General features: G+C 43.3%; 3 protein-coding genes across 6 annotated transcripts in view; 2 read left to right on the top strand and 1 right to left on the bottom strand.

Annotated features, from left to right (window-relative positions):
* grm2b (glutamate receptor, metabotropic 2b) overlaps positions 1-15,747 on the top strand; it is a 28,115-nt gene extending 12,368 nt beyond the window's left edge. For both annotated transcript variants that reach the window (XM_086117222.1, XM_086117223.1), the window contains 4 exons: positions 8,825-9,662; positions 10,532-11,595; positions 15,107-15,299; positions 15,461-15,747. In XM_086117222.1, the coding sequence (XP_085973348.1) occupies positions 8,825-9,662; positions 10,532-11,595; positions 15,107-15,299; positions 15,461-15,534 (2,169 nt within the window). In that variant the 3' untranslated portion in view covers positions 15,535-15,747. The remainder of the gene's footprint in view (positions 1-8,824; positions 9,663-10,531; positions 11,596-15,106; positions 15,300-15,460) is intronic.
* A 1,267-nt stretch (positions 15,748-17,014) lies between these two features.
* Positions 17,015-21,407, bottom strand: rrp9 (ribosomal RNA processing 9, U3 small nucleolar RNA binding protein). 2 transcript variants are annotated; one of them, XM_086117224.1, is made up of 15 exons: positions 21,193-21,407; positions 20,976-21,064; positions 20,730-20,842; positions 20,591-20,658; positions 20,441-20,482; positions 20,247-20,373; positions 20,044-20,168; positions 19,881-19,973; positions 19,588-19,688; positions 19,092-19,226; positions 18,892-18,954; positions 18,643-18,800; positions 18,393-18,472; positions 18,229-18,302; positions 17,015-17,392 (listed from the first exon to the last, which is right to left on the bottom strand). In XM_086117224.1, exons 1-15 carry the CDS (start codon positions 21,274-21,276, stop codon positions 17,290-17,292), a joined length of 1,455 nt encoding a protein of 484 aa, XP_085973350.1. In that variant the 5' UTR covers positions 21,277-21,407; the 3' UTR covers positions 17,015-17,289. The 2 variants fall into 2 exon arrangements, with proteins under 2 accessions (XP_085973350.1, XP_085973351.1); XM_086117225.1 differs by having other exon boundaries at positions 18,655-18,800.
* A 152-nt stretch (positions 21,408-21,559) lies between these two features.
* LOC147201207 (uncharacterized) lies at positions 21,560-26,866 on the top strand. Of its 2 annotated transcripts, XM_086117227.1 has the most exons (6): positions 21,560-21,843; positions 22,060-22,214; positions 22,300-22,450; positions 24,385-24,560; positions 24,637-24,865; positions 25,785-26,866. In XM_086117227.1, the coding sequence occupies exons 2-6, from the start codon at positions 22,077-22,079 to the stop codon at positions 25,940-25,942; spliced, it is 852 nt and encodes a 283-aa protein (XP_085973353.1). In that variant the 5' UTR covers positions 21,560-21,843; positions 22,060-22,076; the 3' UTR covers positions 25,943-26,866. The 2 variants fall into 2 exon arrangements, with proteins under 2 accessions (XP_085973353.1, XP_085973352.1); XM_086117226.1 differs by lacking the exon at positions 21,560-21,843 and having other exon boundaries at positions 22,303-22,450.
* The last annotated feature ends 864 nt before the right edge of the window (positions 26,867-27,730 follow it).

Raw genomic sequence — 27,730 nt, 5'->3', positions numbered from 1 at the left:
GCTCCTCATCACCAAATCTATTTGCAGTTCCTTTGCCTCTCCCTGTGGGAGTTGAAAAACATTTTGGCACTGTAATTGCCAGCACCTCCACATAAAAAAAATAACATATGAGAGGAGGAAGCAGCGATTCTTTGAATAAGGCTACGACGCCGGCGCCTGATTTAAATCGTTCAGTCTTGAATCACTTCTGGGCCCGAGTCCAGCATCTCTGTATTGATGCTAAATGATGAGCATATTCATGAGCGTGTCTCCAAAAGACCGCCATTGAAAGTCACGGGCACAATCGCAACCTCCTTTGCTCGCTGTTATGCCGACACCTCTGATAAAAGAACAGCATGCTGGTGCCACTTTTCTGCCAAAGTGCAAGAGACCACCCAGGGCCAAAATGAAGCTCATAACGCCACTGTCTCAACACTCAACTGTCTGTTTTGATGCAAACTGTGAATGGAGCCAAAAGTGTAACCACGGAGTGTACATACTCCACCTAAATATCTGAGGATGAAAATTCTGGTTGAACTTCAAATGCATTATAACTTCCAACTGTTCAATGTGTCAGTACTTTTCTTTTTGCGCAATTTGTTCTCTGTTCACAACAGGTGTTTGATCCATGGGAAATTCCAAGAGCGTTCCACTTTTTTTTTGAGGATTTCAGTCTCTCTGTATCTCTGCTGCAAACTGCTGATGACACTGCGGCATGCGAAGCTCAGCGGTCACTTCCTAAAATCATGAAGATGTTCCGTTGATCGTTTGGGTCTCATGGTGTCAAAATTTAAACAGTGTGGTGAAGCGGACTGTTTCAAAACGGATTCTAATTGAACTAGGAAATGGATTGAGGCATTCATGGATCAAGCCCCTGTTATGAAATTTGCCATTTGCCATTCTGAACCAATCATTGAAGTCCTATTTTCAATAATAACAAAAGACAGCCCAACGGTAAGTACAGTTATTTCGGTGTAAAAATGTTAATTACTCATTATACTAACAACCCATTTCAGTCTTACGGTAAAGACCTGCTCGTTCATTCAAATTTGGACACCCAAAACAATTTCAAAAATATCAGACATGACACCATTATTTTTTCTGCTATTGTGTGAATGCAAAATGGCTGCCCATCCTGGCACTTCAGATCAGATCAAACGTGTTCGAGAAAAATCCAATTTAAAATCATGAAATGTCTTTTGGAACACATAAAAGACATTTTAAAGTGTGATAAAGATTACTTTTTTTTACATATCTCTATCTATCTATCTATATATATATATATATAAATAAATATATATATATAAATATAAATTATGGCGCATATATACAGAGACGTTTATATGAATTTCTTTCAGAAAATTGCAGGTTTACATAGTCTCTCTATAGGGTACGAGTGCCTGCCAAGACTGATCCTCATAAACTTAGGGGAAGTGTCTATTCTTGCCATCTGTGAGATTTCTCCGTTGGCAAGCAGCAAAAGCATCCACCTGTGTGTGAGAAAGAAAGCTGATGGAAGACGAGCCAGTCTCTCGTGAGCCTGACAAGGATTCTCTCATAATTAAACACTTTCATCATCTTTTTTTTTTGTCTTCCCTGTCTAAGTCTTAACTGAATATAAAAGAAGCAGTCTGAACCATCTGGTGGAGGATGGAATTAGCCTTGAATACTGATGTTCAGTTACACTGCTTGTCTGAACGCCCAATTCGGATTTCGTGCCAATATTCAGTTTCTACAACAACAGAAGAACCTCCAGTGGAAGTGCAATTCCTCATAGGTTGCTCAATTTTGAAATGTGATCAAAAGCTACATAAACACACGCGCGCACACACACACAAACTGTCGAACCACTGGCATACATTAGACAGGGGTGGCCAAACTTTTGACCTCAAGTATACATTTCATTATAAAAACGAACAGATGGGCCATGTTACTCGTAGATAGGGTGATTTAAAAAAACAACACCAGCACCAGCACCAAAAGAAAAAAAAAATTAAAATGTGCATGTTAAACATGCCAAGTAGGGAAAACTGGGGCTTGATGTCACACTTTTTTTGAAAGACTTTTATATATTTCTTCAATACGTACCAGATGAAATATGTAATTTTCACATTACGGTAGTGTTATTTTTCTGTTTTCTTTTTTTTTTTAACCATGAAAGTGAACACTGAGCTGCACCAAAGAAAAGAAATCCTTCAAATAGGTGCCCAATCTTTGCTAAATGAGAAATAGGCATTTATATATTTCCCACTGGTGGCTAATTGACATCGACATAGTTTCGGTGAAGCTCCTGAAATTCAAGTGCTCCTGTCAGTGCACCGCAAGTGATTGACACTTCGTCAGTTACGCCTTATGTTTCTAATAGGCTGATTTTTCCTCAGGTACGTGGTTTCCTTAAAAAGGATAATGAGGCCAGAGAGGACTGATTTTTATTTTTTCACACGGATCATTTCACTCATATACTACTGTCAGGTTATACTGACGGTTGGAACAAATGTGACAGAAAGTGATTCTGAAAAAATAAATCGGAAAATTCCAAATCTCCTCTTGAAATAGTTTCAATAATAATAATAATAACAATAATAATAATAACAGGTCAAAGCAACTTTTGGCTTTGCTGCTCGAAGTCCTTAAGTAATTAAACCACAAAGTCAGTCAAGAGGAAATCTTGTCATTTTGAGGCCTCGATCACCAAATATAAAGCACGAATGCGCCATATCTGCTTAAAATTAAAAACGCAGTAATAGATGATCACACAAAACATCTCTGTAGCGACAATTTTTTTTTCATACTTCTCCATCCGTTGCGCTGCTTTCATTTCAAATGTCTGCACTCACTTTTGCACACAAACTGGAAAGTGGAGCTTTCACGCAGAGGGTGAAAACAAGAATCGTGTTGACAAAGGTGTTTTAGTTCATATCTGCTTGTTAAATCTCTCAGCCTCCACCATCCTTTCGTCTCACTTGCCTCACACTGTCGTGTTTGTGCCTGAACCTCTGAACATATTCAGTGCAACACACAGTACAGTAGCTCTGCTCCCAATTAACACATCACACCGACACTCACAAGTCAAGCAAGGCTGGATGACGTCAATTCAGGGCCTACACAGTCAGTATTATTGCGTACTTACTGATGACCGGAGTGGACGTCGCTTCGTCGTGTCCATCTCCAGCATGTTTTTCTTGCCTGTTCTCTCATTGATCATCCCCAAGGAATCTGTCGCCGTGTGTGTCGGCCGGCACAAAAACGGTGCAAAATATACAGCAAGATTGTGTAATGCAAGCAGTTCTAAGATTTATGTGAAGTCAGTGATTGGTGGTGACATCTTTCATCGTAGGAGGATCGAGTGAGTTGAGTTTGCCTCATGTGTCAATTGGCCTTTCTCAAAAATCAGGCCTGAATCTTGGCTCAAGTAGATCGAATGTCATGACAGATGGCACGGTAATAAACGTCAGCGTGGAAGTCTTACTCCATTCTTGTCATGTTATTTTGATATAAGTCACGCAATTCACTGGCATATATTGAGGAATGAAATTAATATATAGCTATACATGCGCATTGGCTAGAAGAAAAATTCCTGAATTGGACATCTTTAACTAAAAATTTCAGATTCATATAGACCATTTTTGTTTACTAAAATATGTAAATTGCTATTCATATATCGGGAGAGAGAGAGAGAGAGAGAGAGAGGAATGTGTATTTTTTTGTGTGTACTGTATGTTTATTTATCACAAAAAAAAAAAAATGCTTACAATTCTTTGAAGCAATTCCCAGCAATATGTCCAACCATGGCGGGCCGGTGGTCCAGTGGTTCGTGCATCGACCTCAGTGCAGAGGTCGTGAGTTCAATCCCGGATCCGGCCTCCCTGTGTGAAGTTTGCATGTTTCCCCCGGGCCTGCGTGGGTTTTCTCTGGGTACTCTGGTTTCCTCCCACATTCCAAAAACATGCATGGCAGCCTGATTGAACACTCAAAATTGTCCCTCGGTGTGAGTGTGAGCGCGGATGGTTGTTCGTCTCTGTGTGCCCTGTGATTGGCTGGCAACCGGTTCAGGGTGTCCCCCGCCTACTGACCGAAGACGGCTGGGATAGGCTACAGCACGCCTCGCTCCCCTTGTGAGGATAAAGTAGGTCGGAAAATGGATAGATGTCCAACCATTCTTAAAAATCCCATGCTTGACTCCCTACGGAACAAAGTAAACAAAATATAATGGGGAATTATTTTTTTTCTTGCCCCTTTGGAACCCTTATCACACTTGCAATCTTGCTGGATAGATTGTCACATGAAGAATTATGCTTCCAGTGGATGATAGTACGCCATAGAGTTCCTTCATGCTTTATCTATTATACAAAAGCGTGAGCAGTTTTTCTGGAGTGTTCGGTGAACCAGAGAAGGCCGCAGGTCTTCAAGTGTCTGCCTGAATGTCATCCGCTGGAGGACTCCACTTGACACGCACCTCTGAGACATGCAGATGGACTTTCTATGTTGAGATGACGAAAATAATCGAGTGAAATCATGACAGCGACATGAGTTAGGAAGCAGTCTATATTCCGAATGTCTTCTCTTTATTTCCGACTCTTTGGAGTTGAATCCCGTAACGCTGCCATAACTGCAAGACATTGCTGTGGATGAAAACAACACAGTGCACTAACTGCTTTAGATATTCAGGCAAAACATCAAATGCATATTCAGTCGTATCGCCGCCATGTTTCTGGATTCTGGCGTCTCATTTTGGTCAACTAAAATTGCTTATAAGAAAGTCTCGAATCACGCAATGACGTCAGAGAGTCTGAGCTTCGCGACCATCCCCGATAATCTCATTAGCTCATAATACTCACCGATGTAGAAATGAAATCCTCCATAACGCATCTTTTAGCGCGCTCACCGAGGCAGAAGTTGTGACACGCAGAAATCGGACCAATTTTTTAGGGGATGAAAGCACTGAACTGTAAAGAGCATCTAATCTGCGACATTCTGGTTGCTGTGCCAAAGTCAATGTGTGAGACTTTGAATAGGAATCTTGGCCAAGTCTCACGCTACGCATCAATCTCGAGCACACGCCGCTGAGCTGCCTACCTGGTGTAATCTTCACGCTTTGCTACTCTACGGAACCTACTTTCCGAATACAAAAAATACTGACAGCATATATGACAAAGTTAACAAGACTTAACCCTTTCATGCACCCTGTAGTAACCGCTGTCCCGGAAAGGGTTAAACATCGTTCAGTTTCACATGCCTGATCCCACGTTCCACAAGAAAAGATATTCCGAACATTTTAGTCCTATTTACGATGTTTTCTAAGACCTTGAACAAGAACAGCAGTGACAGGAAAAGGATCAACGCACACAAGAGAAAATTGCCATCCATGCCAAATGTGGGGATCTCGGTTTATTCTCGTTCATCCACAGCAAAATGAAAGCAACATGATGATACGTTGAACCACGGAAACGAGGACTTACTTCACCTTCCGTTGCAAAAATGGCAACCAGCCGTCTCCTAACATTTCCTGTGTACGACCTGGCAACAGAGGTGGCTAATCCAGGTCTAGAAAGTAAACGGCCGGCCACTTGGCTTTAGCTGCACAAACAAGCCGGTTGAGGAGAAACACCCGTGGCTAAAGCCACACTCTGGGTTTTTACTTTTGGACCTGGATTTGTCACTTGCGTCTGGCGGGAACTTTCTGCGTCAATTTATCCACATAAATAAGACAATCTTTATCATACATTCATGACGCTATCTACCGACCAGCCATTGCTCAGGAGGTAGTGCGGGCCATCCCGTAATTGGAAAGTTGGCTGTTTGAATTTCGTTCTGTCCGAGTTTTTGTTTGGTCCTCGGGCAACACTTCACCCACTTGGCCTCCATTGTCACTCACACGGGTGTACGGCTGGGTGTAAATGTTTGATGCTACAGTTGCTTACTGGCAGCCACACTTCTGCCCGCATGCCCCAGGGCATCTCTGGCTACAGGATGTACACTGAAAAAAAATAGTGTGTTGGATTTGCTCAGTTGTATTTTGTCAAGTGGTTGAATGATATAAATCCATCTTGATCAAGATACTTTTTTTTTTAAATTTAGATTATGCATGGCCCACTGACCCAGTGGTTAGTGCGTCATCCTCACAGTGCAGAGGTACCGGGTTCGATTCCTGCTCCGGCCTTCCTGTGTGGAGTTTGCATGTTCTCCCCGGGCCTGCGTGGGTTTTCTCCGGGTACTCCGGTTTCCTCCCACATTCCAAAAACATGCAAGGCAGGCTGATTGAACACTCACAATTGTCCTTAGGTATGAGTGTGAACGCAGATGGTTGTTCGTCTCTGTGTGCCCTCCGATTGGCAGCCAACCGGTTCAGGGTGTCCCCCGCCTACTGCCCAAAGACAGCAGGAATAGGCTCCAGAACCCCCCGCGACCTTTGTGAGAATAAAGTGGATCAGAAAATGGATGGATGGATGGATAGATAGAGTATAGATCCATAATAAATGTATCTATATACAGATGATTCTGTCAGGAGATAAAAGAGGGAAACTTTTTTTGTGTACAGTGATATTTTTCCCATCAAAACAGGTACAGTATTGTATATAATTTATCCTAAATATGCATTTTCACCTTCTACTTGAGTAGATTTTAGAATCTGTCCTTTTTTTTTTCTTTTACACGTGCAGAGTCTGAGTTCTTCTGCTGCTACCTCTGCTGTTGGCATTTTTCAGCCTGCTGTATGAAAAGCATCGTCCGTATTCATCGTTGAATTCATATACATTCACAAGCCCGCTGCACAGACAGAAGAAGCAACGAGCGGGTGTGTGGCATGCCTGTCTAAATCCATTGCACTGACTCACTTCATACCCTCAAGAGCTGCAGCTAGGGTGCTGCCTGTGCTGTCTCTTGTCTTTGGGCTGTTGCAGCAGAAGGAGGTCAAATGCGCGGGTACGTGCCGATGACAGCTAACGTTTTTAATTTCTCAGGCAACCCGCTGGTGCGTGTTATTGGTGGCGATATATGCATTGTGTCTCTGCTTGGTAATATACTGTATGTTACTCTGTTTTCAAGGGTAGCAATACCCTTAATACACCTAAAGCTATTAAAGCAAAGTATTATTTAGGAAAATGAAACTAGGCCCTTCCGCACTCTTTGGCTGTTTCAAGTTATGGGCAGAGAGAAGTTCTCATTTGTCTTTTTTTTTTTTTTTTACATCCTGTGTAGTATTTAACCCTTTCAGGGACAGCCGTTACTACAGTGGACAGCCTATACTGAGTTAACTTTATATGAGATGAAGCTGACCTTGGCTACTTGCGTCACCTTTTCATTTTTGTTTTGATTTACTAGTGCAGTTTTACATTAAACTACTGCCACAGTGACAGCCATATTGTTAAATGAATGTCCCTTTTTACAGTGACAACCAAACCTGCCGATTGTCGTCTTTGTAAAGGCAGAAAGGGTTAGGGACAGATAGATTGGCGCAGGGAAGGGAAGCAAAAAGCCTGCAGGAACAGCAGAGACGCTTAAGCGCAACAAAACAGCCTGATTAAAAATAATAATAAATCCTCCTCCGTGGCCATTGCGGGTGTTGGCATTTAGCTACGGATCTTATGGCTGGAGCTACGAGTGATGCAGGCCCTGACGGAGTAAACAGCTTAATATTAACAAACACTCCACTGCTCCATTCAGCCGAAGCACTGCAAGTCAGTGAATGGTCCCACTTGACACATGGATGGGTAGAAGTGACGTGTGTTCAACTGAAACAAAGTTGTGGCTTTTGTTTTTGGTGTGTTCGGAAAAATCCTGTTCAATTCATCAAATGATTTTGTTTAGGATTACACGATTCCTCTACATGACCATTCGTTTCGTATGCAATTCACTGCATCAATAAAATCCCTTCAACAATTAATTTCCAACTTAATACCCATCTTTTATTTTTTTTATTTTTTTTACGAGGTCAGATCCCCTTTCAATCAAGCAGATGGGGGTGTCGTGAAAAATCCACAAATCCATCCTTTTTTTCCATCTGCTTATACTCACAAGGGTCGTGGGCGTGCTGGAGCCTATCCCAGCTGTCTTCGGGCAGTAGGTGGGGGGGAACACCCTGAACCGGTTGCCAGCCAATCACAGGGCACAAATAGACGACGAGCCATTCATGCTCACAATCACACCGAAGGACAATTTAGAGTGATCATTTAACCTACCATGCGTGTTTTTTGGAATGGGGGAGGAAACCAGAGTACCCGGAGAAAACCCACGCGGGCACTGGGAGAACATGCAAACTCCACACAGGAAGGCCGAAGCTGGAATGGAACCCAGCCAGAATCGATGTTATCGTAGAATAACTGAATGTTGTTCATGCTTTCTTTTTGCGTCTTACAAGTGTGCAGTTCTATGTCTCCAGATATTGTGTTAACAAGCTTTTATCCATCAAAAAACATCAACAACAACAACAACAACAAAATAAGCAGTAACTCCCTAAAGTGTGGTGCAGGCCCTGCATCAGGAGGCGTGCACACAGATAAAGAGTATTGAGTTCCATGCAAATAGCCTCTTGCTTGAGATGAAGGTGGAAGCGCAGAACAAAACAGTTACCGGAGGGGCCAAATTAACAAATGCTAATGTCTCTCTTTTGGACGCTCCTTGGCAATAAATGTCCCCGAGTGGACCGTTCCCACAAGCATTTTGCAACCTAGCTCAAGATAAATGTTTAATACATGTGAGAGAAGCCATAGGCGGGTCATAAACGTCTTCTAGTAAAAAACTGTATTCACTAAAAATTTCAGTGCGCCACATCATATCACGGTCAAATCGGGTCTTTTGCTGTAACATTGTTTCCGAGCAGTAAACCTCCTTTTGTTTTTCTGTGAAGGTGGCCAACCTCTTGCGACTCTTCCAAATCCCTCAGATCAGCTACGCCTCCACCAGCGCCAAGCTAAGCGATAAATCCCGTTATGACTACTTTGCCCGCACCGTGCCCGCGGACTTCTACCAGGCCAAAGCCATGGCGGAGATTCTGCGTTATTTCAATTGGACATACGTGTCGACCGTCGCCTCAGAGGGCGACTACGGCGAGACGGGCATCGACGCCTTCCAGCAGGAGGCCCGCTCTCACCAAATCTGCATCGCCACCTCGGCCAAAGTGAGCCGCTCCATGAACCGCCAGGGCTTCGAGAACGTGATCCGCTCCCTGCAGCAGAAGTCCAACGCCAAGGTGGTCATCATGTTCACCCGCAGCGAGGATGCCAGGGAATTGCTGGTGGCCGCCGCCCGCATGAAAGTCTCCTTCATTTGGGTGGCCAGTGATGGCTGGGGGGCGCAGGAGAGCGTGGTGAGGGGCAGCGAGACGGCAGCCGATGACGCTTTCACCATCGAGCTGGCCTCCTACCCCATCAGAGAGTTTGAAGACTACTTCACGAAACTGAACCCGTACACCAACACAAGGAACCCCTGGTTCAAAGAGTTCTGGGAGCACCGCTTCGGCTGCAGCCTCCAGGAGCACGGATGCAGCGACCGCAGCCTCAGAGACGGGACTTTTGAGCAGGAGTCCAAGATCATGTTTGTGGTCAACGCGGTCTACGCCATGGCCTACGCCCTGCACAACATGAGGCAAGCGGTGTGCTCTAACACATCCAAGGTCTGTGAAGCCATGAAACCGGGCAACGGAAAACGCTTCTACAAGGAGTTCATCCTGAAGACCAAGTTTGAAGGTGAGCAAAGGAATTTCATATCTAATAATAATACCGACCAGACCAAGACTCGACCCGAACAGTTCCGACTGATCGACAGACAGATATTAGTCACCCACACTGGAATTTAGTGTTTCAGTCGTCTGAATTTCAGATATTACCGATAGGAAAAAACATGATAATATTATCGATATGTATGTACCGTATTGGCCCGAATATAAGACGGCCCTGATTATAAGATGACCCCCTCTTTTTCAAGACTCAAGTTTGAAAAAAGACTTTTTGAACACCAAATAAATTTTTATACAGAAAATAATGACAGTACAGCTGAAACAAATGATTATAACAATATATTTGAGAGAAAAAGCATGTTATTTTGCCTCATTCAAATCTTAATATCTGAACATTTAAATATGTAAACTAAAGCGCAATCACATTCGTAAATGAATGGCTTCTGGTTTTTGAAATGTAAATTACATCACAACTTCTCCTCAGCTGCCGATTAACCTGGCCGATCTTCGACCGACTTTTCTCCAGATTGTCGCTACGTTTCTCCATTTTCTGTTATCTCTTCGATTATTTTCTTCTCTTTTCTTTCTTACCACTATTTTTTATTTTTCTTCTTCGTGCTACCGCTATTTTTATTTTTATTCTTCGTGACAGGGGTTTGCGTTGGCCTGGGGAGTCAACTTCAGCATTCGCTTCAATGGTATCTGGCGCCATCTAGCGTCGTGAATGGGTATAACGTTTAGACCCCGAATATAAGACGACCCCCACTTTTTCAGTCTTATTTCAATGCAAAAAACACCGTCTTATATTCGGGTCAATACGGTATTAAAACATTTGAAGCAAATGACTGAAGTGCTAATTCTTCTTCTTCTCCCTCCCAGCTCCGTTTCGACCCGTCGACACAGAGAACATGGTGCGCTTCGACTCGGTTGGCGACAGCATCAGCCGCTATAACATCTTCCACTACCACAAAGAAGACGGGAAGTTTGTCTACAAGAAGGTCGGCTACTGGGACCAGAACCTGACCCTGAACACCACGCTGGTGAGCTGGCGCGGCCTGTTGCCGCCCACCTCACAGTGTAGCGACCCCTGCAGGAAGAACGAGGTGAAGAGCATGCAGCCCGGGGATGTGTGCTGCTGGATCTGCATCCCCTGCCAGCCCTACCAGTACCTGCAGGATGAGTTCACGTGCGCCGATTGCAGCTTCGGGCAGTGGCCCCTAGACAACCTGACGGGATGCTACAATCTGCCCGAAGAGTACATCCGCTGGGAGGACGCGTGGGCCATCGGGCCCGTTACCATCTCCTGCTTGGGAATAATGTGCACCCTGTCTGTGGTGGGTCTGTTCTTCAAGCATAACGAAACACCCGTGGTGAAGGCGAGTGGACGTGAGCTCTCCTACATCCTCCTGCTGGGGGTCCTCATGTGCTACAGCATGACCTTCATCTACATCGCCAAGCCGTCCACCGCCGTTTGCACGCTCCGCCGACTGGGCCTGGGCACGTCGTTCGCCGTGTGCTACTCGGCCCTTCTCACCAAGACCAACCGAATCGCTCGCATCTTCAGCGGCGTGAAGGACGGCGCCCAGCGGCCGCGATTCATCAGCCCGGCCTCGCAGGTGGCCATCTGCGGAGCGCTTATCTCCTGCCAGCTCCTGGTGGCTGTCATCTGGCTGCTGGTGGAGGTGCCCGGCGTGAGGAAGGAGGTGAGCCCGGAGCGGAGAGACGTGGTCACCCTCAAGTGCAACAGCAGGGACTCCAGCATGCTCATGTCGCTCACCTACAACTGCGTCCTCATCGTCCTCTGCACCGTCTACGCCTTCAAGACGAGGAAGTGCCCGGAAAACTTCAACGAGGCCAAGTTCATCGGTTTCACCATGTACACCACCTGCATCATCTGGCTCGCATTCCAGCCCATCTTCTACGTCACGGCCAGTGATTACAGGGTAACTATCATTCTGTTAGGATGCTGCAGAGGGAGGTCAAATGTATTTTTATAGGCGATATAATGTATGAATGCATGATACATATTTCACTGCGCAAAGTCTCCCACATGTTGAACTGATTATATATCAACATATACAATTTAAACGTTACTTTGAACTACATTTGAACACTGGAAAACCGGCATTTGTTGCCTTTCCACGCTTCTTGAATTTCGACTTTACCGCAAAATCCAATCATTTTGATCCTTTAGAAATTTTTAGGTTTTGCAAATTTTTTATGCTACTCCTTATTTCAACAGCACTTGTGAAGTTTCATCCTTGAAAGAAAGAAACAAAAAAAATGACGCCATTTACTTTCGCTCCTCTTAAAATTGGACTTTCAGCACAATAAACAATGCCACAAAAAATAAAGTTGTCTGGGATGGCACAGTGCACATTTTGACTCGTGTGATCAAAATTTGAGTTGATGGAAAAAATAATCATCATTTATTTTGACAGCATAATAAGAAACAAAAGTGAAAGAACGCTCAAAAATGAAAATGCCCATTGGCTCTGCCATCCTTGGTCTTGGCAACTGAAGCGTCTGTGTATTTGTGTCATGCATTCTTGCATAATTATCACCCTGAAAACAAAGGTGTCACTTTCACTTCATATTTGATCACTCACACAACCATGAAACATTCTTCTCATGCCTTCTCAAGTTGGAGCGAAAATGTGAACATTTCATTAACGACTGATTCATTCAAGAGTGACTCATAATAACGAGTTAAATTAGTTGCAGCCGAAGTTATCCGTGAAAATAAAACAAAGAGTTTTGCATCGTTGTTGCACGTGAATAAAGTTTTGCTTTAGGTGTTACACATATGGCTAAAGGTGGGCTTTAATCTGTGTGTCACAAACAATCAGGAACAAATAGACACATTTTGCATAACTGTGTTGCCCAGCTGCACTGCCTCATACTGATGGCTGTTTCCAACATTTTTCTAATCTAATTTAGTTAAACGACAGGCGAAAAATGACAGAAACAAAATAACAATTCCAAAATAGGGGTTCTTCGGGGTTCAATATTACAACTTAGCGTTAAATAGAAATGGTTGCAGAATCATTTCTAAAAGTCAATGTGGAATATTACTGATTTAAGCAATAGGAAAACACTGGAGTGTGCCAAAGATCCTGTAGTGTGAATTCAGAGATTTGTTTCTAAATACAAATATTAAAACTTGAACACCTACATGTCCCGCGCGAGTCATTTTAGTGATTATTACTATTTCTCCCACGACAGCGTACACTTAGCTAGCTAGCTATGCGTACATGCCGAAAATGTATCTTTCCTGGACGTCACAAATTACCTTACGTAACTGTGTCATTATTTATATCGTCAAGCGAGGAGGTGCCGTGGACAAGCCCACTGCCCGCCGGCCTCCGAAAAAAGGATCAGAAGTCTGTTAGCTTGTGAGCTAGCTGATTAGATCCTACCTCGCTCGTGATTTAATCATGTAGCGATGTGTAGGCAGAGGAAAATTGCTGGAAAAAGTAGCATCCATTTTTCAGCAGGAGGGGACAACAGCTTGATGTTTTTTAAACGATTTTGAAGCTTCATTTTACGTACTCGTTCAAATTTGAAAGGGTTATGGTGCAGTGTGTCAAATTTTCAAAACATTTATTTTCGCTTTGCAGCGACTTTAAGGAACAAATCAAGAGACTATTGGGAGTGAAGCAAAAATATCCAACAGCCTTTGCTGAAGTGTTTTTTCCCCAACCCACAGTATTTTTCCAGGTGAAAGTTAAAACATGTGAGGCTCCTCCTGCTCGTTTGGGAGGTCATGGGGTGTTTCTATTCACTTCATGCTGCGCATCTGCAAATAGAAGTTCCTTGACTGTGGGGATAGCCAGTGGCATTGGAAGATATGATGCTCGGGCAAATGACCTCACCGGTCAGTTCATATTAGAGGCTGAAACATGACTAACATGCCCCTGACTGTTCATTACAACTACATATGATCGGCACTCTTATCCGCTTTTGCCTTCACATGCAGTACACACACTCACATTTAGGCTTAAAAAAATAGACATGTAAGGACAAAAGTACTTGGAGGTGCTGACTGGATTGCTAAAATCAGTATATTACGCTGTAGGTGCAATCACAACCTCACCGTGTTGTTGTGGGCCAAATTTGTGCAGTACGTTTCTTGAGTGAGTTCTGCTCTGCCATATTAAGTGCCCTGGAGCAAAGTGTTGAACTCTCTGTCTCTCCTCTTCCTAATAACTGTGGGGTGCGACGGTGTGATTCAGCCCCCTTACTCTGACTGACATCTCAGTGTACCATGAATTTGCCCTTAGGTGAAAAGCAAAACATTCTATTTATTCATACTACCTTTATTTATATAATTGTGACCTTTGGAAGGTTCTATATAAATTATTACTATCACTATTAATCCGTAGTAATAGTAGGATATACTACAGTATACATACACACACCCATGTAGGTTGACACATGACTGAGCATTTTGGTTTGTTTGTAGCTGGTATCGGGCCGAATCTTTGTTCGGCCGTACCTCCAAAATAATCACGTTTTACAAGACCCCAAAAACGGCATGTTTGTTCAACCATGAACATCGCATCGTCAAACAGAATAAGTCTTTTTCAACGCTTTAGATTGGTCACTAGTTTGTAAAAAAAAAAAAAATAGCACCCACACATGTGGACAGACTAGGAGTATCTTATAGATTTGTGAAAAAATATCACATTTAACAGATTTTACAAAGGAAGTTCTAACCCAATGCCAGCGATATATAATATGATAACTTCAAAACATTTTATAAATAATGACCGCATTGACTGGAAAGAAATAAATCTGAATTATTCGTTTACATTTTGTACACATTTGTGTGCATGTTTGTGTTTTTAATTGAATGTTATTTTTTTTATTTGACTGATGGTCTGACATTTGTGTCCATCCATCCATCCATCTATTTTTCGATCCGCTTTATCCTCACAAGGGTCGCGGGGGCTGCTGGAGCCTATCTCAGCCGTCTTCGGGCAGTAGGCGGGGGACACCCTGAACCGGTTGCCAGCCAATCGTAGGGTACACATAGACGAACAACCATTGGTGTTCACAACCACAATTTAGATTGTTTTGTCAACCTGCCATGCATGTTTTCGGAATGTGCGAGGAAACCGGAGTACCCGGATAAAACCCACGCAGGCACGGGCAGAACATGCAAACTCCACACAGGAAGGCCGGATCCGAAATTGAACCCTGCACCTCTGCATTGTGGGGCCAATGTGGCAACCAGTCGGTCACTGACTGGGAAAGTCGCACTAAATATTTCAACGTTTGGATATGCACAATTTATGTAATTGGTGATTTAATCATCCAGTGGAATAATGAATTCTTGGTTGCTATGTGATGATGGGGGATGGTAGGAGCACAGCTGATGCATTCAAGTGATTTTGGAGGATGAGTTGAATGCGCATTGTTCACCCTCTGCCATCCCATGTATCCTGGCAGGTCCAGACCACCACCATGTGCATCTCTGTCAGCCTGAGCGGCTCCGTGGTCCTGGGCTGCCTGTTCGCTCCCAAGGTCCACATCATCCTATTCCAGCCTCAGAAGAACGTGGCCTCGCTGCGGGTCACAGCCAACCGCTTCAGTGCCACCGTGTCGGCCTCCGCATCCGCTCCCAGCTCCAGTTACTCCAAAGGTGCACACATTCACACAACCATCAACGCCCCCAAAAATCCATAATATACAGTATGATATGCACCAAATACGGTCACCAAATATGGTTCCTAGCCTGGTGACGTGTTTGATAACATCACATGATATGACATCATTGAAACATTTGTTCTGAACATCTCTCAGGGTCAGCGTCCAACTATGTGCCAGCGGTGTGTAACGGTCGCGAGGTGGTGGACTCGACGACTTCCTCTTTGTGAGCGCATGCTATCATCGGTGCGAAAAAAGGCCCGGTTGCTAGAGAGACAATGTGCAGGCTGAACCGATGTTGCCCCAGCAAGCAGTACGGATGGCTTGTACAGATTTCATATACTGTGACTTGTTTGATTTACACTTTGATGTGGACGTGTTTTGGTGAAAATGTGGTAGGAAATCATTCAAAAAGTTAGGCACTCCAAGGCCGGAATACTCTGTTGGGGGGACAGGGGTGGTGGTGGTGGGGGGGGGGGGGGGGGGGGGGTCAAACTGTCATTATTGTGAAATCTTTATTGACTGTACAGGTTAGCGTGGTAACATTGTCAACAATCGTAGTGTAAAAAAAGAAGTTGACCGTGGAAATAGTTTAGCAAGCTCTATTTTTGCTCATTTCAATTCAAAATGAAATTCAGCAAATTGCCATCATGAAAAAAGGCATTACAAATAAACCACACTAAAACAAAAAGAATATTGCTTTTTTTTTTTTTACTAATTAGAAATTACTTTTTTTTTGGTACAAAATCCTAAATTCTGGCGAGAAGTGGCTCGTGACGCCTTGCACCGTGCCTTGTCCTGACTCGTCGTGTTATGTGTGGCAGTAGCGTAATTCGGATGTTCTTATACCTTCTTGTCCTTCCAGTGCTGTGAACATATCCAATGTTTGAAGACTAATGATATTTAACTTTGTCTGTCTGTAAAAATGTGACCAACTGTAGTAAGCATAATATGGAAAATTAGGCAACTACTGATGTATGAATGTGCCGATATAGACATTCTAGAACGTGTGCTTTTATGTAACTAATGTAAATAAAAACATTTTTTGTAATATCAGAATAGAGTTGTGTTTGTTACAAAAACGAGCCAATGAGAAGTGTAATTGATAAAGAACTTGACGCCATCCTTCAAGTATAAATAATTCTTTTTTTTGTAGTGTACCGAGCATGAGCAATTGTATTCATACGGGCATAACCTATGTCTGCTTCCAAGTAAACCTGAGAGCCATCCAATTTCATAACACGAACATGTTGCTTTCATTTGTGCAGAATGAAGTCATTTGCTGAATGTATTTAAATTGAAAGACTTTCACCACTTTTACGCTGTGACGCACAAAAGAAAGGGGTAGCTTGGCGCCATTTCAGTTAAATGGCATCTTTCAAAGCTCATTACTTTGTGTGGAAAATAGTAAGTCAACCTAGAGAAAGACCCGAGATAAATAAATCCATTTGGGCACCTGATTCAAGTTTTTCAATACACTGGATATTAATCATTTCAGTTCCACTTTCAGACTTAACTGCTCGTCGGCTCCTTTTTAAAGGGATTAACAGTGCAAACTTAAGTATAGATTAGCATTAGCAAACATTCGCATCCATTCAGGAAAAACATTCCAAACATGAATTTTCCAAGTTTAGATTACCAAAACAAATGTTACAAATAACCAATTTTCCAACACTAAATAACCAAGAAAGATACAAATAGAAATTCTCATCTCATAGTCATGTTCTGGTGTCAAAATTTAATGTTTTTAGGGTACGGCAAACAAAGGAATGAGCCTCACTGTTTCAATACTTCAATACTTTTGGAGGTGAGTGTTGTGATCCACCCATTCGTCCTCACATCAGCACAATGTAAATTCTTTCGCTGTCAATGGTGTTACCAAACAAACATCATTCTCAAAAGATGTTTTTTTTTAAATAAACAGCAACATTGTGGCAAAAGGTTTTGAACACCTTTAATCTACAAAAGCAAAAGAAAAAAGTCCATTACTCTGCGGTCGGGGCTTCATCTTGATTGGAAGGTTTCCTTTTCAGGGGAATGATACAGATGCCGTTGCGAGCCTCTTTTTGTCTCCACCATCGACCCAATCTGCACAGACAAAGATGAAATGTTAACACCGAGGCTCACAAATGGAAATCCCTATTTTCCAATTGATGCGTGGACAACAACTAATGCACTTTAACGACAAAAGTACTGGGATAAACCATTTATTCAAAATGATCTTTTCCTCCTGATTCTTAATTCTTTATTTCATCAAGAGAGTTTGTGCTTCCAACTTTGTGGGTCCAGAATGAGGAAGGGGTTTTGTGATAGACAGTATCCCAAAGAGATGCCCTCTCTCTGGTCCACTTTCAGTGACCTCTGACACCACAATGTTCAATAGTCCCTGGAGGGAGAGCTGCAGAGGTGGAACTAACACCATATTTTCTCCCTGTAAGGTTCAATGGGCCTTTGCCCCTCCAGTAAATGCTCGCAGATTAACAAATACTACTACTACTGGTAGGTGTGAAAATTCACAACTGATTACCCGTATATGCTAACGGCTACCTGCTAAACATTAGGCAGAGTAAATGCTCAACTTAAGGTAAGCAGTCATCAGCGACATACTGTCTAAATATTTTTTTTTTTAAAGTACGGTTGACCCCTGCATTCATGATGTATGATGAGTTTCAAATAATAATGAAATGGTGTAGGATCATATTTTGGGTTAGGGGTGAAAAACTACCATTAGCTAATTTCTGTGATATTAATGGTTTAAATTAATGCTAGTGACTAGCAGGTGATTTTGAACAGGGAACAGGTCATATGACCTTTCGCTTAAAAGAAAAGTAGAACACTCCCATCTAGTGGACCGAGTACAACTGGTGCGGAAAAAGAGGTCAGAGCAGTTGCCATGGAAACAGCAGCATTTCTGCAAATCTTACCTGTGCTCCTGGCCGACACCCGCCACCAAGAAGTGACCAGAGTGTGAAAACTTCAAACTGTTGACAAAACCGACCTGAGGGAGGGAAAAACGGGGATGCACAATAAGAAGACATGAAGGCTCACGGTGTTGCGTGACGGTCAGTGTGTTTCAAGATGCTTTTACCACTGGAATACTGAACAGAGGCTCAAGCCCTCGATAATTCGGACCACACTTCCACACTTGCACCTGAGAGTTGCTGGAACCTGTCAAAAAGAACCTGCTGTCACTCTGGATCAACGGGGCAGTGTTTGCTGTTGTCGAGCACACTCAACCAAATGGAAATGTGTGTGTATCACACTGAGCTGAATACATTTGCATATTTTCAGATGAGTCATGTAGGTGTGTGTGTGTGTGTGTGTGGAAAGTAGCTCACAGCCAGAGGCACCTGAGGCTACGACGTCGGTGTTCTGAAGCGCGGCCACCGCGGCGACCCAGTGAGGCTGCTCCAGCCCGGCATCGCCATGGCAACCGTGAGCCTGCTTCACTGTACTGAGGGGCTTCTTCTTATTAACGCTCCAAAGACACACGGAGCTGAGGAGGGGGCGGCCCAGAAACGGAGGCAGACGTGATCAAGTTGACATGCTGACAATGGCGACTGTCAAAAGCCGATGACAGGACGTACCCGTCGTCAGCTCCCGTGATCATGTGCTCCTCGTTGATGAGCTGGATGCAATCTATTGAACCCCTGCAAAAACCAACCAAAAAAAAAAAAAAAAACAGTTGTGAAAACGTAAAAGTCGATGTCTGTGTTTTTATTAATGTTAGAAACTTCAACAGTGCAACACTGGCGCCATCAAGTGATAGATATATGCAAACACTCACTCGTGGCCGTGGAAGACGAGTTGCGACTCCTCTGCGATTTTCCACACCCGCACGGTGCGGTCGCGACCGCCGGCCGTCACGCAGCGTTCTCGGCTCAAGCTGTCCAGTGCCGTGATGGCGTCTTGATGGCCGAAGCTGTGCGAAGTCATCACGGTAGGTAAATGCATATTATTAGAAAGAAAGCCATTTCTTTTTTTACAACTACGTCACCCCACTAAACATAAGGTAGAAATATTGATCCCACAGAAGAGAATTTCACTATGACTGTGACAATCAAAATCAAGAAGTACATTATTATTGCAAATTTTTTTTGACAGTTTCTTAGTGTATAGCAGGGCTGGTCTACTTAAGGTGTCACATAGGGACGTCCCGATCATGTGATCGGATATTGGTGTTGATCATGTCATTTTCAGTTGATCCAGCCCCCCCCCCCTTCCAAAAAAGCATGATCGGGGCATCCCTACTCTCACACGAGTGTTAGAGTGAAGTCACCCACAGTGTCTCCACGTAGGCATTTTCATCCACATTCCACACTTTGATGGAGCGATCGTGTGAGGCGCTATACAGATCGTGAGTTCCCCTCCTGAACGAAAGACCCTGCAAACAAGCACGTTCACTCATAAGCGCTTCTCCATGTGCTGAGTTGGAAGCTTGTTTCAACAGCAGATCAGCAATATGGCCTTAAAAAAATCAATCTCAGCTGCTGCTTAATAAAAAATATATATAATAATAATCACCCTGAAAATACACTCAAAATTAATCAATGAATTGCCCTTAGTGACCACCTACCGACACAGCGCCTTTGTGTCCTGTGAATTCGTAGAGATGCTTGCAGGTTTCAGCTTCCCAAATCATGATCAGCTTGTTCATGTCTCCGGTGGCCTTCAAAAGTGCATTTTGTTACTCAATTTGTATGTGACTTTGTTTGTACTGCACATGTGTTGGTCCTCACCAAATATTTTCCGTCGGATGATATGGACATGCACAGTACTTGAGCAGTGTGTCCAACATGGCGATCCTCCGTACCCTTCCTTCCACCAGGTATGACTCGCAACTTTTTCCCACTCTCGATATGCCCTGAAGAAATATAAAGGTGGACATTTATAGCATTTTTTTTACATCCACAATGCTGAACATACACTGAGGGTATCTTACATTTAATTATGGAGCAGTCTTTTGCAGATGAGAATATGCACTTATCGTCTGGGCTGATGACCAAGCAAGTGATTGGGAGCTTGTGTCCTCGTAACAGACGAATTTCAGAAGTGTCGGGTGGTAATAGCTAAAAGACAAAATATTTAATTACCAGTCACCAAGTGCACCGAGTGTTTAACTTTGTTATTCCTTACATCTTTGGCAATAAGTCGCTGTAGCTTTCCTTTCTGTTCAAGCTGTAAAAATAAATAAATAAAATAAATGACACAGAAGGTTGCATACCAAATACATGCACGTTCTTCCCACAAAATGAGTGTGTCCATACTCATAGCAGTCAGTCTCACCACTTCTTCTTGAAGTCTTCCCGCAATCAAATCAGTCTCAAACGATTCATCTTCTACCTTTTCTTCTTCTAATGAAGATAGGAGGAGTAAGTGTAAGAAAATGTAGACTAAAGAATAAATGGCATTACTATAACCTAACCTTGTTCCTTTAACTGGTTGAGATAAAGTTTGGCTAATCTGAGTTTCTTCTCCTGTGGAGTCTCATCATAGTCATGCTCCTCTTTGGGCTGTCTTTTCTTGGCAACTACCGGACTGTGCAGCAAAAATAAGACACACACACATACATACATACAGATATATATATATATATATATATATATATATTAGTTGTTAGTATTTCCAAACATATATCATATATCGTAACAAGTTTATCTGAATTGGCTACCTCTCTGTCTCAGAGCCGCTGGAAATCTCTTCGTTGTACTTTGAGTTCTGTTTTTTGCCTTTAACTTTCCCGGCCGTGTCGCTGTCACCCTGTGTCAAAAAATATATTTTTTAAAAATAGATTAATCGTGACATGCAATGAAAAGTGTACATTTCGACGTGCAGAGCAACATTTAGCGATTAGCAGTGGCTAGCGTGTCTCAGCTATTCATACTTACTTTCCGCTTCGATATCACTGTCTTTTTCCCAATTTTCGCTACTTGAGGTTTTTTCGACCCCTTGATAAAGAAAGACGACGACATCGCGAAACGCGTCAACAATAACTACGTTGTCGTGGAGAAAAGAAAATATCCCAACTTTACGAAGATTCAAGTGAACATTGGACGCACATGGGTAACATGCAGGTCAACCTCACTTGAATTACATCGGAATGATATTGGTGCTCATTGGCCGATGACTACTACATCCCGCCTTTATTATCAGGATCTGTTATCTTATTGGCCTCAAAGATTTCAGAAGAACAGGAAACAGTCCCCAGGAAAAATAGGTCCCTCGGAGAAAAATGAGTCGCAGGGTGTGTTCCACATATAAAATTTTAAAAAATCATACATCACCGTTACTCCTGACACATTCATACCACATATATTTAAAACAAATAGAATTAGTTTCCTTGGTGAGTTGAGCCAAAAACCTTCCAAGCTGCTCATGAAACAGTGGGCAGTATCACACCGGGCTCCATGTACTGGAGTACTGCAATAGTACTGCTACTTCCTCTACTACGCAGTATTCGCATTTGCATATATTGCACTGCCTTTGTCCTCAGTGGGTGTCGTTGCACTTTAATTCCTCGATACAAGCTGAGGGACCAGGTGAGGTTCATTTCCACCACTGTGTCCTTAAAACGCAAATTTATTTGCTCCTGATACACACAGATAGTGTTTATCACGATGAGCTAAATGGGCAGTGGAGGGGTCGAGCTGAGGACGCGGCGTCAACTAACTTTCCATTTTCGTCTCCCGCCTGTGGGGGAAAGTTAGACGCCGTTCCCTGGGGCGAACTTTACAAAACGTGTCTTCCCTCTCTAGATTTCCCTTGAAACCTTATGCCACCTAAGAGAGAGGCGGGGGCGATTCCATCCCCGACGCCGGGAAAGATGCTAAAGATCAACACGGTCCCACTGGAGGCTGGTCCAATGGAGGAGTTGGCCGAGTCCACTTACTCTCCTTTTCTCCACACCGAGGTAGGATACGTTTGTCTTGAACGCCGCACACACGTGTATCGTGCACTTTCCCCCACTATAGGCTTGATTTCCTCTCACCCGACAGCAGGAATTTGAGGGGATTGAAGACGTCGAGAGTCCAGGCATCCGAACGGACACAATCAGCCTGCTGATGAAGATAGAACAGCTGCAGGCCCAACTCAAATATGAACGCAGGTGTCGAATTCTGGCTGAGAGAGAGCTGAGGGATATGAAAGGTGGGCGTAAAGAAGAAAAAGTTAAAAAGATGGGGAGCATCTCTGAACGTTCTGAACTCCTGTTTCCATGCCATTATCGTGTTGAAGAGGATAATGTGGAACTTAACTTCATAGTTGAGACGGAATATTCCTTCCTTCCTATACTTGAGCCCAGGCGTGACTAGCAAAAAATACAAGTAATTGAAAGCATCCAAAAAAGTTGGTGATTGCTTATTTTAAGTGTAGAGTTTGCAGTGATTTAAAAAACAAACAAACTTTGTCAATCACATATGCAGAGGTGTCAACAATATTCATTACTCAAGTACAAGTATGCATATTGTGATTTAGTAATACTTTAGTCTAAGTTGTAACTATCAACTCCAGATTTTGACTTAAGCAAAGGTATAAAGAATAATGGTTTAAAAACTACCTAAACTATAACAGTAAAAGGAATACAAGGAGAGAAAAATTCATTGAAGCGGAAGTCAACTCTGTTTTTTTTTTCCAAAATGTTTTATGTGCCCTGATTGTCTAGACATGTTTTTCTGATTAATCTTGCAGTTGTTAAATAATAATTAATCTGATGAATCCACACCATCCCAGAACATTTGACTTGACTTTAAGGTCAAAAGCTTGGGCTGCATCACAAGTGCATAAACTGTATATATGATCCAAGAGGAGAATATTATTTTAGGAAGATCATCCCTCTCGGGACCCTTCTTATGCGCTAACTGAATTTTTGTTTATTATTTCGTATTTTATCACAGCGTGACTGAAACGAGCCAATCAGAGACTGTAGGGACAAAAGTCATGACCGAAGGATGCACAATCATTTGCTCATGAGCACTGTGGCTCATAGAGGCTCATGGGGAGACAGGCAGGCAGAGTGGAGACTATTATAGTTAAAAAGGATCAATTGAAAAGCTCTCCACTTCATGTGGAGGGATATAAATATAATGTTTGAAGCTCAGACGGCTGTATGTGGATGGCTGCGACCACCGACGTGACTGTTCCCATCAGGTCCTCAGGTAACTTAATGGCCTCTTTTATGTTCTGAAAAAATACAACATCAAACCGGTAACAATTCATTTTGAGTCAATGGAGAGGAAGTCACATTAAGATAAGATAAGAAAACCTTTATTAGTCTCGCAATGGAGAAATTCCCAATTCACAGCAGCAAAGTTATGAAAGGAAGAAGTAGAACAACAAAATATAGGAGCTGCTGGAAAGGCAGCCACTCTCGCGGCGCCATTTTGAAGTCAAAATAACACAACACAACACAACACATAGGACACATACAGCCGTGCAATCTTCACCACTTTTCTGCATACATTTTGTTGTCTGAAGCAGTTATAGATGAAAGAGGAGAGGATCAAAGTGTCCTTTCACCAGTGGATCAGAGACGTCATGCTGAAAATGTGCACACGTCTGCTACAAGCTAAGTTTTGAAAGCAAACACGAAGCTGTCGCGTCCATTGACGAAAAGAGATTAGTTCACTTCTCCTGTCCCACGTAATCCGCTTCAAACTCCAAGCCGCGACTCCCAGTTCCAAATCCGCATCGGCGCTCCGCGCCAACGCTCCTTTCTTCTCATCGTCGGCTCCTCAAGCCTTACATCCATCCAGCCGCAGACCGTTCAACAGCACCGATCTCTCCGCTGAACAAACGGGGCTGTGAAAAATGCTGCCCATGACAGGCGCAAGACACAAGCGCCCCGGGACGGATTAGCAATGTTAGCATGCTGCCGCACACGCTTGTTAGTAAGCAAATAGGTGAGTTTTTCAGTGAATTTCTGACAGTTCGTTTCACCATCCCCCCCCCCCCCCAAAAAAAAAATCAGTAAATTGGGACTATGTCCTCCCCCCAGGGAATTTATTACAGTATTATAATTAAAGCCGTTAGCCGAGGTTGTGGACATGATAACACATAATAGTATTTTGTGACGCTCGGCGCAGAGATGAACACTCTCATGGTGGAGATGCGACACACGGCTCACGACCTCCGAGCCACGCTGGACCACATCCTCCAAGGCGGCGACCCGATGATGGCCACACACAACTCCCAAGAAGAAGGCATCTCCTTCCTGTCGGAGCACGAGGCTGACATCGTAGCAGTAGGCGACAAGCCAGAGGTCGGCACTCATTTGTCAGTGTCGTCGGACCAACTCTCTAGTGTGTCGTCACACGTTCAGTTTTTGTCACCCTCAGGACAGCAACAACTACATGTACCTCGCCGAAAACCTCCGGGTTCCGAGGAGTCTTTACGAGCATGTGGGCGAAATTGCAGACTTCAAGAAATACACCGGAGCGCTGCTCATGATGCTTTTTGACAGAGAGACCCTGGCCACACACTCGCTGCAGGGCCGCAGGAACGCTATGAGTGGGGAGGAATGCCCCAAACCCCAGCTCCCACCTGAGATCCTCAGGAGTATCATCGGTAGGTTATTGATTGAGAACGAATGTCATGGAATGAATAATTAAGCTTTCACGCCAGTGTTGCCACGAGTGAGACTTGCGTCAGATTTTGTTCCGTATTTTATTGATTCTTGTTTGCAGTATCAGTTGGGCATTAGTGGTAGTGCTCTTGAGTGGATAAGATCCTATTTGGCCGATTGAAATTTGTGTGTAAACCCTGGTTGCTCTGCCCCACTGTTGATGGTCTTCTCCAGGGTTCACATCTGGGGCCTCTGCTGTTTTCATTGTATATACTGCTCTAAAGTTCCATCTGAAGAAAAAAAAAATTTCCTTCCACTGCTCTGCGGATGACCGTCAGATCGATGTCCCGCTAAGAAAAAATGTGCTTTCCTAATTAGGCTACTTGTCCTTTCTGGAAGAAGTCAAGGCCTGGCTGGCACAGAATTTCTTTAATTTCAATGAAAAGAAAGTCGTGTCGTTTGGTCCCAGTGGCCCGTGTACATTCCACCCTGCTGACTTGGGCCCCCTGGCGCCTCATCTAAAACCAACAGTCTCGAACTCGGGTGTTAAACTCGATAATAATTTCAAATTTAACCGGCAAATGGTTATTGTGCACATGCTCGAACTCACTCCTGACAACATCTGAGCATGCGCCTGAAGAGACAAACGGGGGGTCTCGTGTGTTTGAGCATCAGTCTGTGGTGAGTAGTAGATGCAACTATGTGTGATATGCCTTAGGTTCTCACAATTGGTCCCTTGCTCAAGCAGTCAGGATTGCAGACTAGCCTCCTTCCCACAGCCACTTTTTAACCACTGTTGCCCTCGATGGATAAGAACTCGGTGAAGGAACACAGGGGGTGTCCGTGTCGGGATGCGGGATTCACCGGATGACATCATCACCTTTTGATCTGTCTTCATTATCGTCTCGTCACTCCCTTCAGAGCATGTGGCGGTCAAGTTTGGCGTGGACAGAAGCCAGATCAAGACGGCTATCCGGACCAAGTTGAACAATGAGGACAAATTGCTGAAGAAGAGAATGGGCTTGGTGAAAGTGGAACACAAAGCCGACGTATCTCTGCCCGACAACGCGTCAATATGATTGATGCCAGTCGGCGGCGTGCTTTGGCCTTCATCTTGTCTGCTCGTGTGTGTGCTGTAATGTAACCGTGTGACAGGTTGCCTCTCCTAATCGACATTATTCAATGTAGTGCTTGAATTAGGTTATTTTTACCGTAGCAACCTTTTTGTAAACTTGGGACGGCTCTCATTCGACAGTATTCTATATCCTGGAGAGCAAATGTACAGTGCTTTTAAGCTCACGTATGCTAGAGGCGAGTTAAGTTCTTATGTTAATGTTCTATGTTTGCTTTGGCGGCTTTGTCGAAAAGCTATTCGTTAGCCAACAAAAACACTTTTACGATTCACTTTCATGGATGTCCAGCCCAGGATGGGTCGCCTCCTTGCTTACACATTTTCAACCAATCTTCAACATTTCAATCAGTATTGACTTTTTAAATGAAACAACCCAACTTTGGGTCAGATGTTTTTTTTTGTTTTTGTTTTTTTTAATGAGCACTTTTGGTTGCAGTTTTAAGCACACGTTCTCACTAATCAATAATTGCTTAGTTTCACACGGTTTAACTCGTTGGACACTACTTTAGCTTGTATACATGGTACTAATTATTTGTAAGGGGCAAAAATACAAGAGCTGTATCCAAAAACCTTCTTTGACAAAGATACCACCGCTCAGTTTTGATTGATACAGTCAGACCAGAGCTGTTTTTCTTAAATTATATTCTGCCAGGATACATTGTCATCTTGTTTCCTTCCAAGGGTCCAAGAGTTGATGAAACTAATTGAACACAGTAGGTAGCGGGGCTACAATTCCATCTGAATGTTCAGGAATGCACATCTTAGATTGTGTCTGGTGAGTTTAGGTGCACATAAACAATATTTGATTAATCACTTTGTTGTTGTGCTTCATTGCATTTGTGCCAATAATAAACTGAAGGGAATGGTTATATTCCGCTCTTGCAAATTTCATTAGATCAGTGTATGAATGGGAATTTTCTCCAGCAATGCCGTCAGTGCTGAACTGCAATTTTGAAATTTGAAACTCTCAAATGACCCCGAAATATGGTCTCAAATCATCACAATGTTTTGGAAGACATTTTGGGGATAGAGCAGAGTCAGCTCGCTTAGCAATTTCCGTTTATATTAATCAGCCTTGGAGGAACAATATACTTATGTTGGCACAGGCTATGGAGGAACTGGAAAAAAAAACCTGATCACGTAAAGACACAAATTGAGGCCTTGACAGCTTCTGCCAAAATAGTGCCCTTGAGATGTTCCATTTATTGAAGAGATGAGATGATTAAAAACGAAATTTGTATACACTAGTACAATAGCAGGAAGAAAGAACACCAAACCAGTTTTTGAGGTATACATGCAGTCACATTTTCCGTCTTCATTTGCAATCGTGGGAAAAAAAGGCATATAGTGCATGAATCCGTGCTATTCATTCGTTTTGTGAATGTCGGGGCTTTGCAGTGAGATGACTAACACATACAGTGAAGGACCACCGCAGCCACTTGTGTGCAGCTGCTCCTCCCAACAAGAAGGCTCATTAAATCCCATTTCAAAAGGATGGAGGAGGGTGTCGTCGATGAATTATTCTCATTGATCACATCCCTTCCGTGACACGATCCCTTGTTTTTAAAATCGGACTAAATTGCAACCTAAAAGCGTGCGACCATATTTTTGGGATGACACTGCGAATTTGCAATGAGCATCTCTCTTCTTTTATCTATCACACACAAGAAAAAGACTCGACAAAGAACCAGTGTGAACAGTTCAAATGTGCAGTCCTCTTTAAAAAAAAAAGGAA

The sequence above is a fragment of the Hippocampus guttulatus genome, chromosome 8, assembly GCF_054856545.1.
Source record: "Hippocampus guttulatus isolate MCC_2025c chromosome 8, RoL_Hgut_1.0, whole genome shotgun sequence".
NCBI lineage: Eukaryota > Metazoa > Chordata > Actinopteri > Syngnathiformes > Syngnathidae > Hippocampus > Hippocampus guttulatus.
Note: the sequence above shows the minus strand (reverse complement) of the source record. Positions and strands in the feature narration are given on the sequence as shown.

Coding starts and splice junctions, on each gene's coding strand:
- LOC147201207 (XM_086117227.1), top strand. CDS start 22,077: ATGCCACCTAAGAGAGAGGCGGGGGCGATTCCATCCCCGACGCCGGGA. Junction 22,451..24,384: donor AGAGCTGAGGGATATGAAAG/GTGGGCGTAAAG, acceptor CGCTCGGCGCAG/AGATGAACACTCTCATGGTG. Junction 24,866..25,784: donor GATCCTCAGGAGTATCATCG/GTAGGTTATTGA, acceptor CACTCCCTTCAG/AGCATGTGGCGGTCAAGTTT.
- rrp9 (XM_086117224.1), bottom strand. CDS start 21,276: ATGTCGTCGTCTTTCTTTATCAAGGGGTCGAAAAAACCTCAAGTAGCG. Junction 18,473..18,642: donor AGCCTCAGGTGCCTCTGGCT/GTGAGCTACTTT, acceptor TCTTTTTGACAG/GTTCCAGCAACTCTCAGGTG. Junction 17,393..18,228: donor GGTGTCGGCCAGGAGCACAG/GTAAGATTTGCA, acceptor TTGTCTGTGCAG/ATTGGGTCGATGGTGGAGAC.